The sequence below is a fragment of the Zalophus californianus genome, chromosome 10, assembly GCF_009762305.2.
Source record: "Zalophus californianus isolate mZalCal1 chromosome 10, mZalCal1.pri.v2, whole genome shotgun sequence".
NCBI classification, from domain to species: domain Eukaryota; kingdom Metazoa; phylum Chordata; class Mammalia; order Carnivora; family Otariidae; genus Zalophus; species Zalophus californianus.
Genome location: NC_045604.1, coordinates 70,942,023 through 70,959,165, shown reverse-complemented (window position 1 = coordinate 70,959,165; position 17,143 = coordinate 70,942,023). Strand labels below are relative to the sequence as shown.

The following is a 17,143-nucleotide window of genomic DNA, read 5'->3' as shown; positions in this document are numbered from 1 at the left end:
CTCCAGGGCAGCCTGGCGGGACCCACGTGCACCGACGCCCCCTGCCTCCCCCTCCCCGCGGCCCTTCCACACCCCGGCCCACCCTGGGGCACCAGGTTCCGGGCTCCCACCTCCCACGCATCTTTGCCTGGCCCCGAGCTAGCCTCCCCCAACTGCTGTGATCTTTGCAAAATAACAGACCACAAACTTCCCTCAGCGGTTCCCCCAGACTCTGCTGGCTCTGGTCCCACAGACCCCATTTCTCCAGCTAGATTTCCACTCCCCAGATGATAGCAGAGTCATGCACCATAACTATGCGGTTTCTATTATCCACACCCCCAGCACCCAGACCCTTGCAGCCGGGCCTCACGGCCAGCCAGACTCCTTTCTAAAACATGCCCCTGTGCTCCTGCCTTCTCCAGTTTGCTGTTCCTTCTTCCTCATCCCCTCCCTATGTGCCAGAATCCTTCTAGAAGCCTCTCCTGGTGGCTCTCTCCTTCCCCCCCACCGCAGGGGCCCTGGGCAGGTCTCCTATACATGTGCACAGAATGGGTCCCTGCTGTCCCCTTGCAGGTGTCACCCCTGCCCAGGTCAGAGACCACAGCACCTTCATCTCATTCCCTTCCCAAATGCTGAGCCCTGAGTAACCAAGGAACAGATACCAGATTCCACTTACTTCTGCCCACTCCCTCTATCTGGATGAGTGAGCCAAGCCACACATCTCCATGAGTGTGTCCGTGGTCTGGGAAATGCAGGGACCCCAGGACCACTGACCACCCTACCCTGGCCCTGGGGTTCTGCTTACCAGAGCTTAGGGGCCAGAGGCACAGAGAAGACAGTTGGTGGGCCCCCTGTGGCTGACTGGAGGGGAGGGGCCGAGGGTTACCTGCAGATAGGCTCCCTCCACCCCAAGCCCTCACCACCCCCCAAGGTCTGTCTCCAGGCGTGATTTGTTCCTTGTAAAACTGCAGAGATTATCCATGCTTCAGCCCGTCTTCATGTCTTATCATGTTTCATCTCCAACGACGACGTTTACAAGCTACTCTTGGCTTCAAAGGGCTTGGCAGCTGCATTTCGGGAGCGGGAGTAGCAGGAGATAGGGCCCTGTGGGCTCTGCACGCCCATGGTGCAGTCTGCCTGTTGCCTGGGCTGTGCCCTCCACCTCTGACTCTAGTGGCTTTTTGTTCCCTTAGTCTAGACACTGTGGATTTTTGCTGGACCCCCATCTCTGACCAGGAACCCCTGATGTGTGTCTGGAGGTATGGGGAGAGCAGGGAAGCTGGAGTCAGAGGGAGGACGGCAAGGGCCGGTGTAGGGAACAGAGTCACTGTTCTCTGAGGAGGGGGTTGGGGGTCAATTTTCAGGGTCCTCTGGTCAGACCAGGAAGCCTGCATCTTAGGGCGGGGGCTGGTGAAGGGGAGGAGTTTGAGGCGCCTGCCCCAAGATGCTCAGTCCTGGCAGCTGGGTTCTGGGTCTCCCTTGAGGGCCAAGCCTGACAAGACTGGCTGCATGCCTGTCTGGCCAACTGTGCTGGTGGCGTGCTTCCCCTGGAAATGAGGGGGCATGGAGTGTGGCCTTCTCTGGTGTCCCGTCCACCGGCCAGGCTGGACTTGCTTCTGGGCCTAGGTCACCGGTGTGTGGAGAGCTGCACACTTGGGGCTTCCCACATTGGGACAGGTGGCTGGGAACCAGTGGCAAGCCTGTGAACACCCCCCACAGTGCACACCCGCGCACACATACACCCCACGTGCACACACGGTCCAGGGCCCTCTGCAGAGCACGGGGCTCCTGAGCCTGTACCTGCTTCCTCGTTCCCAATGGAACATGCTCACAGTCACCGTGTCATCCCTGGGGACTCTCGACAGGGTATGGATGGCTAGATCTGGCCCCAGAGCCCCAGTGCCCTGATGTGGGGACCATTGAGATGATACCCAGCCTTCCCCAGGATGCTAAGCGGCGTCTGCTTTCAGAGGCCTGGCTTGGGGCTGTGAAGCTGGAGGAAGTGGGGATGGTGTGGGGGCAGAGAGAGTCCTGTCTGCATGAGACCCTTTAGATTCATTTTGAGGATACAGGCTGTTGCCAGCAAGCCCCTCTTGCACCCTGGAAGGGTTGCTATATTGTTATCCCTGCCCACTCTGTGCTGATGGCTCCAGGAAGACCTAAGGGAAAGGAGTGAGGGGGCTGGAAGCCAGCTGGTGGCCCTACCTGCGCAGGAGAGGGGTCTGGCCTCTTTCGGCAAATCCTGCGGCCTCAGGCAGGCTCCCTGCAGGTGTGTGACCGCTTCTGTGTGGCTACTGATCCCGGAGGCCCTCCTTCCTCCCCACTTCTGGCCAAGGGAACCTCTTCATCTGTCTCTCCTGACACTGGGAATCTCATCTGCCTTGGCAAAGCCTTCTGTGCCCCACTGTCCCCAGGGGGAGCTGGTCACTAGGAAGCCAGGCCCCAGGAAAGTCTTTCCTCTCCAGTCTTGTCTCCAGGGAAGATGAATTATGAGTAGTGAGGTCTGCCAGGGCGGGAGCAGCTTCAGGGCACCCCTGTGCTGGGGTCCCCGTCACTCGTCCACTGCCTCCTTATCATAAACGGCTTGGGAGCTAGGCACCTGGAGAGATGGGGGCTAGTGTCATCTTTGCTTTCTAAAGTAGGAAAGTGAGGTTCAGGGAGACTTGACAGCTGCAAGTTCCCCTGCTGGGAGGGGGCAGAGCTGGGTGACAGCAAGGACCTCTAAGCACTGAGCTGGGCTGCACGTGCCACCCCCCGACCCCCAGTGCTCCCTACCAGGGTGAGGTGGGAACAGTGGGCTCCCAGGGCGCGGGGGGGTGGTGGGGTCGTGGGTAGACGTCTCTCAGGGGTTCCTCTCCAGGAGGAAACCGCATCCTCTATGTGCTCAGGCAAATCCGGCATCTGAAGTGGAAAAACCCCACACAAATCAAGGACAGCTGGGAATGCCCTCGGCCGCAGCCCCCTCGCCTTGGCCCCCCTTGTAGGCTCCAGAACCCCAGCAGACTGCAGGAGTGGGTCTAGGGGGTAGGGGTGTGGTTCCAGGGAAGGGAGTTCCTAGAAGCCCCGCATGTGTGAAATCTCCCCCAGCTGTCCCCCGTGGAGGGAGGGATGCACAGTGTTAGTAATCACTTTCCGGAGCAGGGCAGCTGCTTACACACCCCACCCTGCTGCCCGTGGGGGCTCCTGCTGGGGGTGCCCACCCTGCGGAGGGGACAGGCTGCGAAAGAGGTGGAGAGGAGTGTGGGGAGGGGTGCGCACGTAGGCTCTTTCAGCTGCACACGTACACACACCCCCCGCCCCCACAGAGCCAGTCCACTGGTCATTCAGCAAACATTCATGAGTGCTTACCATGGGTAGCTGTGGAGCCGCAGAAAGGATCAAGACTGACTCCATCCCTGCCCTTGCAGAGCTCATGGGTAGGGGGAGGAGACAGATGGGGCTCACAATCACCCACGAAGGAGTAATTACAGTCTGCAGAGGCACTCGGACATAGCTGGGCAGCTGGGTCATGGGTCTGGGAGGCCAGGCTGGGCTCTCCCCTCACCATGAGCTTCCTCCCTAGGACTCCCTCCCTAGACGGGCGCTCTCTGTCCCGCTCTGCTCTGGCCCTCCCTGTCATCTCCCCCAGGGATGGTGTTTACTTGGTCCAGCAGGCTGAAGCTCAGCCCACCTCCTCTCCCCAGGTCTCTCTTCTCCCTGCCCGCCAGCACAACAAACCTGACTAGCTCAATGTCTGGCGACTGGCCTAGGGAGGGTGGACAGACGGACCTCTGCCTGGCCATCCTGCCTGGGCAGGGAGCCCAGACTGGGTGAAGGGGGACTGAGCCATGTTGGACCCTGAAAGCCAAGCTCCCCTCACCCCCGGGGAAGTCTGGGTGGGCAGAGAGACTTGCTGATGCATTTCTTCTTGACAGAGGAGGTGAGACTGGACAGGCAGGAGGTGGGTGACCCTCTCAAGGTGCAGGGACAATCACCAGCCTTGTGCTCCCATGGCCTGGTTTCTTTCAAGTCACTTTCTACCATGTGGCTCGAGAGGGGGATCCACTGTCCCTAGATCACAGAGGCAGGAGCCAGTGGAGAGCCAGGGCTGGACCCTGACGGCAAGCTGGGGTGGGGGCAGATGGGAGGGGCCCTCAGACATCCCGGGCAGGAGGGGAGGCAGCAACCCTGTGTGTGAGGAGCACAGATAGGCAGATTCTGAAATGCCCAAATTCAACCTTCAAAAGGACTCTTCATAAAGGGCTAAACATGGAGTGACTGTGTGACCCAGCAATTCCCCTCCCAGATATATGACCAAGAGAAAGGAGACGTGTTCACACGAGAACTTGTGAACGAACGTTCACAGCAGCCTTATTCACAATAACCCGAAAGCCGGAAACAAGCCAGCGTCCCTCAACAGACGAATGGATAACAGAAGGTGGTCCATCCACACAGTGGAACATTACTCAGCCATAAAAAGGAACAAAGCTCTGAATCTGCCAAAACATGGATGGTCCTTGAAGACGTGATGCTGAGTGAAAGAAGCCGGTTGCAAAAGACCACGTACTCTATGATTCCACTTACATGAAACGTCCAGAACAGGCAAATCTGTAGAGACGGTGAGCAGGTTAGAGGTTGCCAGGGGCTGGGGGAGGGGAGAGCGGGGGGTGACTGCTAATGGGGGTGGGACTTCTTTTTGGGGTGATGAATATGTTCTAAAATCTACTGTGGTGAAGGTTGCACGGCACTGTGAGCATACTGGAAACCACTGAATTCTACGTGCTAAATGGCTCAGAGGCATGGTATGGACGTGACATCTCAGCAAAGCTGCTACTCAGCATCAGGACTGAGGAGGAAGGAACAAGAGGCCCAGGCTGGGCTCCGAGGGTGCACTCCCTCTCGGAGACGGGCCTCTGCCCTCCACCCCTGCCCCATGCTCTCTGCTGCTGCTGTCCTCGGGATGCTTGCCTGACCCTCACCTCCTCCAGAAAGCCTTCCTTGCCCTCTCCCTCCATTTACATCCTTCCACCAGCTGACCTTTAACAAGTGTCTAGTTTGTCAAGTGTCAAGTATCAGCCAGTTTCTGTTAGGTGCTGGGGATACACTGGTGAGCAAATGTTCCAAGGCTGCCAGCCTGGGTGTCCCCAGATTTGCACCCACCCCTCACTTGACAGTTGGATGGTGGCTGGAGGGAGGGGGTCAGCTAGTAATCTGTCCTTGTCTCTGGCCTCATTCCCCTGCCCCCAGCATATTAGTGTCCTGCTGTTCTTGATAAATTCCTTCTGGAAAGCCCTGAAGCAGGTGTCTGGGTGGCGGGAGGGCTGGGGGGCTGAGGAAAAGGCATTCTCAGTGGGAAGAACAGCATGAGTGAAGAAGGAACAGCATGAGTGGAGGCTGGGAGGTGGAAACCCACTATGCCTGTGCTGGGCAGGGAGACAGAGGGGCCACCAGGGCTTAGTGCTGCATTCGGAGCCCTGAGAGCTGCCTCCTGTGACTGTGGGAGGGTGCTGCAGGTGGAGTGGGGCCCCACCCAGCAGAGCTCTAAGGAGAACCAGCCTGTCTGGAACAAATCCCCTTCTCAGCTAGACTCGAAGAAGAACTTCCTGTGACCCTGTGTGTATCAACATGCACCGACAGTGCTGTGCCAACAACCCGCCTCCAGGGCTCCTGGCTGAGTCTTGCCCTGACAAGCAGGTGCAGGCCTGGTGTCTGGGACCTGGGCTGGGGCCCTGATCAGTGGTCTCACCCCATTGGCTCTGCAGAGCCCCCTCAGTCCAGGGCTGCCTGTGGGTGGGAGCCCTGGAAATGTTTGTGGGTCATGGAGGCCCCTGCCCCTTGGAGGTACCCCAGGTTTCTGGGACTTGTCCAGATGCCTTTAGTCTCAGGAACAAGCAGAACCCAGGGCAGTGGACTCTGAGCATCCGCTGGAGAGAGGCTGGCCTCTTTGGGGAGCCCACACCCATGGGGAACCTACTTGCGGTGAGGAAGTCTGGGGCAGAGGTGGAGAGAGGAGACGGGTCCAATTCCCTGTCTACCCGGGACTGTTGCTCACTGAGCCCTCTCTCCTCTGTGCTTTTCTTGTGCTGTGCTGGGGGTTCAGTGAACCTGGGGGTGCATAAAGCTCCCACAGAGTGTCCAGTGCCCAGCAGGTCCCATAACTGTGAGTAACCCCTGGATCTCACTGCTCCTCAGCAGGAGCTCCTGGGGGCAGGACCTGGGTTCCTCTTTCCATTCCCCCATCCCGCCTCTCCTGAATCTTTTCTCCGACAGGAGCCACGTTGCCAGCGTCAGAGATGGGTCCCTGACACCCCAGGGCAACGCCAGGTGCACAGACAGGCGGTGTGACATGGTAGAAAGGGTCAGGAGATAGGTCTGCATGGGACCTTGGGACAGACGCCTGTCATCCCTGAGCCTGTTTCCCCGGACTCTAAAATGGTAATCATACTTGGCCAACCCTCTCCAGACGCCAGGGCTGTGACCCTGACGAATGGCAAGCCTACTGTCAGCAAAGCGCGCCCTCTTCACCCCTCAGACTTCCCTCAACGCCCGGGAAACCCTCTGCGCAGCAGGGCCGGGGTCCACGCGCCTCCTCGATCCACTTGCTCGGCCCGCGCACCTGCTGCTCCGCCCTGGTCCGGGAGGGCCCGGGATCCATCTTCTAGGAGCAGGTCCTGGGGCAGGCACCTCAGTCCTGTCATGGCTCTCAGAGCCGACCGGTCACCGCAGCACCCAGGCGCATAATGGTGACGACCCTGGAGCCGAGCGGGCTGGAGCGCAGGGTGTCCGAGAGGGCGCGTCCAGGTAGTCTCTGATGCTCCAAATTGCGCCCGGGCCTCCACCGGCGCCGGCGAGTCCCGGGCGGAGCAGTGGTCCGGGGGCGGGGCCTCGGCGCCGGGCGGGGCTTATTGGCCCCGCCCCGCCCGCCAGCTCCAGCCCGCCCGGTGGCGGGGCGTAAAGCAGAAGCCGGGCGCGGGCTGGCTGAGCGCGGCACGGGCCGGGATGCGCTCCCTCCTGCAACCCCCGATCCAGGGCCTGGGCGCGGCACAACCCCATGGCAGGTAGCGGCGGCGTGGGCGGCGGGGCCGGAGGCGTCCAGGGCGCGGGGGCCGGGCCGGGGGCCGCGCTGCGGGCGCCGCGGGTGCCGCTGTTGCTCGCCGCGCTGGTGCTCGGCGCCTACTGCCTTTGCACCCTCCCGAGCCGCTGCCCGCCGGCCGCCCGCGCCCCGGTGCCGGCCCCCGCGCGCGCTGAGTCGCTCCGCGCCGTCGGCAGCCCCGGGGCGCCAGGCCTGCCGGTGGCCAGCGGCCCCGGACGCCGGCGCTTCCCGCAGGCGCTCATCGTGGGCGTGAAGAAGGGCGGCACGCGCGCCCTGCTGGAGTTCTTGCGGCTGCACCCCGACGTCCGCGCGCTCGGCTCTGAGCCCCACTTCTTCGACAGGTGCTACGAGCGCGGCCTCGCCTGGTACCGGTGAGCGCCCGGCCTGTCCGCCCCGTCGGCTTCGGTGCGCGCCCTGGCGAGTGCCTTCGAACAACAGCATGTGCGCCGCTGGGGTCTCACTGGAGACACGGCGGGGTGAGGTATCCAGGGATCCGGGCTGAGACCAGCCTGGGTGGGGGGCCGAGGCTTGACCTCGGGGACACGATCCCCCTGCATTGCGTTTTACAGAAAGGAGGAGCAGTCACTGGCCGGGGGCTCCCAGAAACTTTGAAAAGTCCAGGGAAAACCCTGGTTCAGGGTTAATGAGGGATCTCAGCAAGACTGGAGAGGAGGAGTTTCGATCCCAGATGAGTAGTTGGAAGCTAGTGGGGTTTGAGAAGCATTAGAAATGCTTCATGCTCATCCATTCTTCCCCACTGGATCACTCTGGGAGAGCGTGTCTGACCTCTGGCCAGTTACCCCAAGTATTTTCCCTGTAGCCTCCTAGAAAGTGTCTGCCCCCTCCCCAAAGCCTCAATCCTGGGAAGAGGAATCCTTCTCCGTGGTTCTGGGGGTCTGGAGAAAGTGTGGGTTTTATTTAGAAAGGAGGAAGAGGTGGGAATTGGGACCCCAGCCTCATGTCAAGGGCTCTGTAGCTGCCCTGCCACCTACCAGGATGGCCTTGGGGTGCCGGGGCAGAATGTGGGGGAGCACCCTGTCCGGGCTGAAGCAGCGTGAGGCCCTGTGCTCTGCCTCCTTCAACTGTGCACAAGCCTGCCATGGTGCCCTGTCCCTTCCTGCGGGGAAATGAGGTCCTCCAGATGGAGAGTGAGTCACCCCACTCCCGGTAGCTCTCACCTCATCCCCAAGTACCGGGCAGAGAGGACCCAGCCGAAGGTCACCTGGGGAACTAATGGGGAGTGCAGGGTGGCTGGACTCAGACTCTTGACTCCCCGGTGCACCAGTTTCCTCTTCCCAGATTCCCCTCCCCCCCCAACCCACCCCACACCCGGCCGGCCCCCACCCACTCCTATTTGTTATCTTTGCCTTTTGCATTAAAACCACTCATGTGTTTGGAGGGGCCCCAGTGAGAACGGGGATCCTGGGTCCTGAGCTCTGAAGGGTTGCTGCTGTTGGGGGTCCTAGGGAAGTCAGGTGGTGATAGGGAAGCAAGTCCATCCTTGGACCCAACTGGCTGAGTCCCAGCATCCTGGATGCTCAGGGAGAGACAGCTACCCCACTCTGACAGTGCTGCAGCATCCAAAAGCATCCCTAATCCCTCACTGCTATGCAGAGGGAGAGAAAGAAGAGGAGGAGGGGCGGGGGTGGGGTGGAAGACACACTGTTACCTATAGCGAACTTCAGAGCTTTGACCGCAGGAACTGTGGAGGGGGGGGCGCGCTGAGCTGGGCTAATGAGGGTCTGCAGCAGTGCTAGTCCCCGAGGGTTCTCAAAGAGCCTGGGGTCCGGAGGCCCTGTCTAGCCCCTCCCCGGGTGCATGCTCCAGTGCTGGGGAGGGTGAGGCACCTGAGAGGCAGCTGGGCCTGATTTTCCGCTCTGGGGAGGTGTTCTTGGGATCCTGGAGTGCCTGAGGTGGGAGGTGGGAGATTCAGGAGCATGTCTAACTCTGGTGGAGAAGACACTTTCTACTTTCTCATTTTTAGAGCCCCCTCCCCTGGGGGTAGGGGGGGACGCAGAGGGTGCCAAGGATCAGGTGCCAGTGGCCTCCATTAATCCAGAGCTGTCTCTCAGAGCTGGCTAGCACCGACCCTTCGCCGGCCAGTGCAGAGCCAGCAGGAGCCAGGCTGGCTGAGCTTCTGGGGTGCGTGCATCCAGGTGCCCCCAAAGGGACTGTGGCCGTGTACTGACAAGTGTGGAGGTGGACTTGCTGTGCTCACAGCTGCCCTGTGCCTCTGGGACTATCTGTCCTTTCCACCAGCTGTGAGTGTTCAGTGAGCCTCTGAAAATGCCCATCCCTGCCTCAGTTTCCCCTAAAGCAAAGAAGTTGCCCCACCCTGGGCACGGTCTGGCAGTGTTGTCTGCTCTCAGGTCCAGGGTTGGGCCTCCAGTGGGTGCAGAGCCCTGCTCTGGGTAGGGAGTTGGGGCACTGAGTAGAGGAGGAAGCAGCTAGTGACCCCAGTTGAATTTTTGGGACCCTCCCCCTTTTACTCACAGGGCTGTGACCAATCTCATTTCAGGCAGTGACTTTGGTCCTTCCCATGGACTTGGAAGGTCGGTCCTGGGCTGCTCAAAGTTGTTGCCTCTTCCTGGGCTCCAGGAACTTCATCTCACAGGCTCTTGAAGGTCCTCTGTCTTGCAGACTGTGACCTTCAAGTGCCCCCAAACTCAGCATTTTTTTCTTTATTCACTCACTCACTGAATACCTTCTGCTTGTCAGCTGTGAGGGTCACACAAACACCCCAAAGTCTCAGTTCAGGAGGGAGGAGGGGCAGGTGGGGGCTCTACTTTGATCATAGCATTTTGGAAAAGTGAAAGGAGATGGGGAAGGATGCAGGTGGGGGAACCCCCCTGGCTCTGGGAGCCCAAGCAGCGAATGCAGGAGCAGTGAATTTGGGGTCTAAGTATGTGGGGGGAGGGATCCCGGCTTCAGTGGGACTTATCTCACGCTGCTCACCAGGAGAGAGGCTCATGTGACTGGGGACTCAAGGCCCCCGCTCCCCCCAGCACTGCAGGGTTCCACACAGAAGCCAGGACTGGTTTCTGCTGGGTCCCAGGCCTGGCTGGATGGGGCCCAGGAGAGGTGTGGGACCAAGTGAGCAGGGCTGAGGATGAGGGAGAGTCGCCCAGGGCTGGATTGAAGCCACAAGGAAATGCAGACCAGATGAACTTGGGGGGGGGGGTCCATAGAACAGCTTGTCAGATGTTTGCCGTGTGGGGGTCAGAGTCTTGCTCCTCTTCTCCTCCCCAGTCTCTCCCACCCCTCAAAAGTCCCCATCCCCACCCTACTCCGCTCCCCGGGCCGGGCCTGGGGAGAGTCACTGATCCAAAGATCTCAGAGCTCAAGCTGGTGTGTGGCAGGAGTGGGCCAGGGAAGTCTGCAGCCCCTGCCCCATCCCCACTCCTCTCCATGGTGGGTCCTTGAGGCACCTCTTTCGGCTCCTCCTCTGACTTCCTTGGAGAGACAGCAGCGGTAGGTGCTGATGTCCCCTTACCTCTTCCTTGTAGCCCCCCTCCCCACCAGGCAGGAGCCAACGGGAGCAGGATGTTCAGAAGCCGAAGTGCTGAGTCTGCTAAGGGAAAGATGGTGCACCTCTGGGGCCACTGGGTGCCCGGGGGGTAGAAGGGATGGAAAGAGTGTGTGGAAGATGGGGCGGCATCCCCTGAGCAATCGGGGCTGTTGTCTTCCCTGGGGAAGGTGATGAAGGGAGGGACAGTGACTTCTTCTTCTTCTTTTTTAAAGATTTCATATTTATTTGGGGTGTGGGAGGGGCAGAGGCAGAGGCAGAGGGAGGGAGAGTCCCAAGCAGACTCCCCGCTGAGCACGGAGCCCAACACAGGGCTTGATCTCACGATCCCAAGATCAAGACCTGAGCCGAAACCAAGAGTGGGATGCTGAACTGAATGCCCCACCCAGCACCCCAGGGACGGTGGCTTCTGATTAGCCTGGCACACTTTGTGGGTCTCAGCAGTGAGGCTCAGTGCAGGGAGACTTCCCTTCCATCTCATGAGTCCTGCATCTCAGCCCTTGGTGTTGTCACCAGCCAAGGTGTCCTTGAACTTATCCCTTTGGAGGGGGAGGACTGGGGACTATTCCCAACTGTACTCCCAGTGGCAGGAGGCAGGCTGAGGGGTGCCGGGGCTCTGGGAGCAGAATCCAAACTGATCCCGGCTGCAGTCCAGGGTTGTGGGCTAACGTCCCCCCTGCCCTTCCTTCTTCCTCCCTGAGCCTCCGTGTGCCTGCCTATCAAATGGGGCAGTGAGCAGCGTGGAGGGAGTCCCAGCCCAGTCGTTCATGAGATGGGAGAAGCAGAGTTGTCCCCATTGCTTCTGTAGACCAGCTCTGCCTGGAGCCTGGTTTTGAGGGAGGGGGAAGCTCCCATAGCTAGCAGACGGTGCAGCCCATCTGACCCCCCAGAGCCCCTGGGGGGGGAGTGTCAGGGAACCAGTGGCATGCCCTGGACTCACATGTACACATTCCTGTCCCACCACTAGCACCCTCCAAGCTAAGCACCCCACCTCGTGGGTCTGTGCATCTGCGTGTCCACCTGGCCTGAGTTTTGTTGGGAGTCTGAGCATAAGGAGGAAATTCAGGCCCAGCCTCCCAGGGACTTGCGTCCCCTAGGCTGGATGGAAACCTGAACTCCACCCTTGGGTCAGTTCCCTGGCTGGGACAAGTCCTGGGGGCTGTGGGCCAGGTAGGGGCAGCTCCCTCAGAGGACATGAGGTGGGGCCAGCCCGCAGAGGCCTCCCCTCTCTAGCACAGGTCCCACAGCCTATGCCTATGTTGACCTAGTTCCTGGCCCTCCCCCAGGGCTGTTTGCTCAGCAGGCCAGGCCACACCCCGCTGAGCCTCACCCTGTACTACCTGATTGGCAGGTGTGGCCTCGAGACACTGCTCAGGGTACCTGCCCCCCTGGGCTGGCGGGGTGGGCTGCCCCAGGTTTGGGTGGTCAGGGGGCTGTCGCCAGCCAACTCCCCCAGAACCTTGGGATGGGATCGGTGCTCCCTTCCCTGGGCCAGAAATGCTGCAGCTGCAGCCTGGCACTCTGGGGTGTAAGCCAGGTCTGGGAGGCCCAGGCAGCTGGGGGACTTGGGACGGGTCCGGAGGCCACCGCACTCACTGTTCTTCAGTGTGCAGTGGATCCATTCTGATCCGGTCCAGGTCAGTGAGAATTAGCAGGGCTATAATCAGAGGCCAGAGAGGCTGTGCAGGGGAGGGAGGGGGAAGGGGGAAGCTGCCCTTTGTTGGGGACACTTGTCAATAATTAATGGTCTGATGAGGGGATGCCATCAGCTACTTACTGAAAGTGTCGTGTGAAGTACTTACAGGGCAGGGGCCTGTGGGGCGGGGAAGGCAGGTGGGGCTGTGTGGGGGGAGGTCCAGGCCGCTGGCCTCAGGAGAACTGGGTCTGGGGCCAGAGCCCCAGCAGTGTTGGGTGTGGGCACAGTCTAGCTCTGGGAGGGGGGCGGGGAGCCTGTGCTGGGGCTGGAGGCCCTCAAGGCCTATATCCCAGGCTGCCCACCCAAGCACGTAGGATGGGTGGGTTTGCTGGGGAAGGGTTGCCCACCTTGGAGGTTTGGGACATCCCTGGAGGAAGGCGAGGTTAGTCTTGGGTCCCTGGGGGCCAGTACCCGCTCTCATCTACCTCTCCTCACCCCCGTGGCCCAGGAGCCTGATGCCACGCACCCTGGACGGGCAGATCACCATGGAGAAAACCCCTAGCTACTTCGTGACTCGGGAGGCTCCTGGCCGCATCCACGGCATGTCCCCGGACACGAAGCTGATCGTGGTGGTGCGGAACCCCGTGACTCGGGCCATCTCCGACTATGCCCAGACTCTCTCCAAGACCCCGGGCCTGCCCAGCTTCCGTGCCCTGGCCTTCCGCCACGGCCTGGGCCCTGTGGACACGGCCTGGAGTGCCGTGCGCATCGGCCTATACGCCCAGCACCTGGACAACTGGCTGCGCTTCTTCCCCCTGTCCCGCTTCCTGTTCGTCAGCGGCGAGCGCCTGGTCAGCGACCCGGCGGGAGAGGTGGGCCGTGTGCAGGACTTCCTGGGCCTCAAACGGGTGGTCACGGACAAGCACTTTTACTTCAATGCCACCAAGGGCTTCCCCTGCCTCAAGAAGGCCCAGGGGAGCAGCAACCCGCGCTGCCTGGGGAAATCCAAGGGCCGGCCCCACCCCCGGGTGCCCGCGGCCGTGGTCCAACGGCTGCGGGACTTCTACCGGCCCTTCAACCGCAAGTTCTACCAGATGACTGGCCAGGACTTCGGTTGGGACTGAGCAGGACAGGCCATCCTGTGTGGACACTCAGGAACCTCAGTTGGTGCCCATCCCCTGGCCAGAGCAGCCCGTGTACAGATGATGGGTAGAGGAAAATATTTAAGAAATAAAGTTTGGGTCTGTGTTCTTCCCCGTCACCTTGAGGGTTGCAAGGTGGGGGTTGGAGGGGCCACGGCACAGGGAAAGGATCATCACACCAGCTCCCATACAGGACACTGTTCATATGCCAGGAGTGGTCCCAAACCCAGTCCTTATACATCCCTTGAGATGCGCAGTGAGCTTGGCCACATGTGACAGATGAGCACCTGAGGCTCAGAGAGGTTTAGGGCCTGTCCAGTGACACAGCTTCAACCTGGTGATTCTGGAAGCGGCCCTCGGGCTCTCTGGTCAGCCCTGGGATGCTGAGCTATGTTGTCCCCATGTTCTGGATGAGGACACGGAGGCCCTAGGTGGCCCACTTGAAGCCTAGGGCAGGATTTAAGTTGGATCTATCCAACCCTTAGGGCTACACCCATGACCTCAGCTAATTCCACATCTTAATGCCCATTGGATGCTTCCTCCTGGAAATCTGGTGAAATTGCCCAACAGTGAGTGTGATGGGCAGGAGGTGGTGGTTCTAACAGCCTCCAAGCAGCTGGGACAGTCTGGCACCACCCACCCAGGCACTGCCCACCCTCCAGACCCTGCACAATCTACAGGACCGCCCACTCTGGGTCCCACCTCCTCCCCCAGGCCCTGGATGCCCCAGTTCTGTGTGAGACAGGCTCTCTCCCCTGGGGCATGAGCAGGGGGGAATGCAGCCCAGCTACATGCTCAGCTCCTGAGTTAGGCCGGACTAGGCCGTGCTCCGGGGCCCTAGCCAGCCCTCCCCCGGGAGTGCAGAGGCCCCTTCCAGAATGACTACTCCCAACCACAGTGCTGCCTGCCAGGCGTCCACAGACTGCCACGCCAATGGCCTCCAGGGACCCTTAGGCCCAAGCCTGGCCTGGCCTAGCTGTGTTGGGCCCTCCCGGGACATGGCTGCATCCTCTGCACCCCAGGCCTTGGGTCAAATCCTTGGCCCTGCTGTGGCCTTTCCACCCCTGGGCTCCTTGCTGCAGCTGTGCGTCCTCGGCCCCAGAGCTGAAATGAGGGAGGATTTCCAGGGCAGCGGCAGCGCCCTTTCTGGCTGACTGTGAACCAGTGACCCCATCAGGCAGGGCAGCTACTATCTTTGTCACCTGACCTCGCGAGTGGTATGGACCTGGGGTCAGCTGAGAGAAGGCTCAACAGGACATGGGGAGGGAGATGGGGGCCTCTGTGCTCTGCAGTCCGGAGCCCTGTCCCTGTTCCTGCCGGTTCTGGGCCCAGAGGACACTCTTGTCTGGCCTGTCCTGAGGGGCCAGCACTGTCTCTAGGCTCTGCCATCAGGGTCAGGCCAGGGGCCGGGCTGGGGGCTGCTCCCAAGAGACCTTGCTGGAAATGTGGTGGGCAGATGTGGGCACGATGTTCCTGTGGCCTCCTCCCCAGCTCTGACCTCTGATGTGGGTGCCGGGGGACTGGCCCAAGTTGTAACAACGATGAGGAGGAAGGAATCACTGCTGGGTGGCAAACTCTGGGCTTGGCGGCTCCGGCCCATTCCCGGGGCTTCGACCTCACTTAGTGACCGTGTGGCAGCCTGTCCTGGGCGGCACGGGTGGGAAGGGAGGCAGGAGCCTAGTTCCCAGCCCGGTCCATGCCTGTTTCTTCTTCTTCCTGGACACACCCTTATCCAGACGTCCACCAGCTCATGCCTGGACGGCTTTAGGACACTGCTTCTGTTCTCCTGCAATGAGCTTCTTAGCTTGCACGGCAGCCTGAGGGGTGTCTTCCGAGTAAACCAGATCCCATTATTTTAAAACACTCCAGTCTGCTCCCCCCACCCGCACTGCCTCCAGAATGAAGACCAGATGCCTGACTGCAGCTGTGCAGGCCCTTGGAAACCTGCCCCCACCCCCCAGCCTGCACGCTCCTCTCACCCCTGAGCTTCTGCCCCTGTCAGCTCCTTCCACCTGCCATGGCCTGGGTCCCCTTTGCACATGCTGTTCCCTGTGCCTGGAATGCCTTTCCCCACAGAAGGCGCAGACAGAGAGGGAGCCGGCCTCAGAAAGGGGTGGCTGTGTTCTCACACTGGGCTCGTTTCCTCCCCACACTTGGAGTCCCTTTCCTAAGCTCGCTGACATGACCCACTTTTCCCTTCCTGAAGCCTCTTGGAAGCAGAGCTGTGGGAGCTGCTCATTTGTCTGGCTTTGGTGCCCAGAAGGCAGACTGGAAACAGTGAGGAGAAAGGGTGGACTGGCTGGTTCCGGTCATCCCCCTCCCAGTGGAAACGGGCCCTGGCTGCCAACGCCCAGAGCCAGGTGCCCAGCTGGGGCTCAGAACACACTGAGGGCAGATGTGGTGGGTCCTCCCGGCTGCATGTGGGGGTGAGTCTCTGTGGGAGAGCCATCGGCCTTTAATTAAGGTCCCTAAATTGTTTCCCCAGCTGCTGAGTGGGTTTTCCATGTTGGAATGTTCCAGATGGGGCAAGAAGTGCTGATTCAGTTACCTTCTTCCTGTTCTGCTCCGTGGAGGAGAAAGGGCCTGGGGACTCCTTCTGCACTCCTCCTAAGCCAGCCGCACTGGGATGGGGTGGCTGGGACTGGGGGTCCTCACCAGCCCCAGGCCTTCGGGCCATGGTTGGTAGAGGCTGGGGACCCACCAGGACAGGCAGGTGCACCTGGTTTGGGGGTGAGGACAGTGTTCTTTACCCTGCGCCTTCCGCACGCGGGCTCTGGGAACCCTGAGCAGACCCTGGCCTGAGTGGCCTCCATGCCAGGCTGGAGGCAGGGGAGCTTTGGGCCCTGGATCTGCCCTCCCTGCTGGCCCGACAGTATGTCCCTATGATGAATCTTCATTCCGGAAGAGGAGAGGGGACCCAGAAAGTGCCCTGCCCTCCTCCTGTCCTTGTACCCACATCCCTTGAGTGCTCACCAGCTACAAGGCTGTCGCCATGCATGGGGCCTGGCTCCCTCCCTCCCCTGGAGGATGCCGGGAGCCCCTCTGCAGTGACCTGTCCTTCCGTGAGGGGGTCCCTGTCTCCAGGGCTGGAGGGCCTGCTTGCTCCCCTCCCAGGCTTCTAAGACTGGCTGCAGGGCAGTCCCAGGTGTGGGAGGGGAGGTTGGAAGGTGGGGTACCATTCTGGGCAGCACCTATGAGCCCCTTTCAACCAGGAGCAGGGGTGCTTTGGGGAAAGGCCTGGTCCTCCTGGTCCCCATGGCTGGTCTCCATGTTGCAGAGTGGACACTCTTGGGACCTGTCCCCTCAGCCAGAGCGGACACTCTCAGGACCTGTCCCCTCAGCCAGAGCCAGAGGCCCTTCCCAAACTTTATATGGCCTCTTTCCTGGGAGCTCCTTGTTCCTATTCAGGAGTTGCTGGTCTTAGCAGCTGCATCGCCGCCAGGACGGGCCTGGAAAAACATGCAGACCCTCGATGCTTTCCTCTGGGCAGCCGTGGCAGCCTCCAGACTCTGGATGCCTTCTGTAGCCCGCAGTCCTTCGTGCTCCTTCCAGGGACTCTCTGGTTCCAAAGTCACTCTTTCTCTATTTCCTATGTGTCTGTCTTATGTGAGCTCCCTGAGGAGAGGAACCACTCTTCAAATAACCAGAAAAACACAGCACGAACTACAGAAGCTGCAGGACGCAAGAGAGGGCAGCCCTGGGAGAGGGACGGCCTGCCTGCCGCCTTCAGGAGCCCAGCTGTGCCCGGGCCGGGGGACCCTGCAGGTGCGAGGCTGGGGAGGCAGTGG

At 60.7% G+C, this 17,143-nt stretch overlaps 1 protein-coding gene across 1 annotated transcript; it reads left to right on the top strand.

Annotated features, from left to right (window-relative positions):
* Positions 1 to 7,009: 7,009 nt before the first annotated feature.
* On the top strand, positions 7,010 to 13,449 carry HS3ST6 (heparan sulfate-glucosamine 3-sulfotransferase 6). Its single transcript, XM_027612861.1, has 2 exons — positions 7,010 to 7,422; positions 12,722 to 13,449. Exons 1-2 carry the CDS (start codon positions 7,010 to 7,012, stop codon positions 13,335 to 13,337), a joined length of 1,029 nt encoding a protein of 342 aa, XP_027468662.1. The 3' UTR covers positions 13,338 to 13,449.
* The last annotated feature ends 3,694 nt before the right edge of the window (positions 13,450 to 17,143 follow it).

Excerpts from the sequence above, each read along its gene's own strand:
- HS3ST6 (XM_027612861.1), top strand. The coding sequence starts at position 7,010 with ATGGCAGGTAGCGGCGGCGTGGGCGGCGGGGCCGGAGGCGTCCAGGGC. Across the intron at positions 7,423-12,721 it reads CGCGGCCTCGCCTGGTACCG|GAGCCTGATGCCACGCACCC; the intron begins GTGAGCGCCCGG and ends CCCGTGGCCCAG.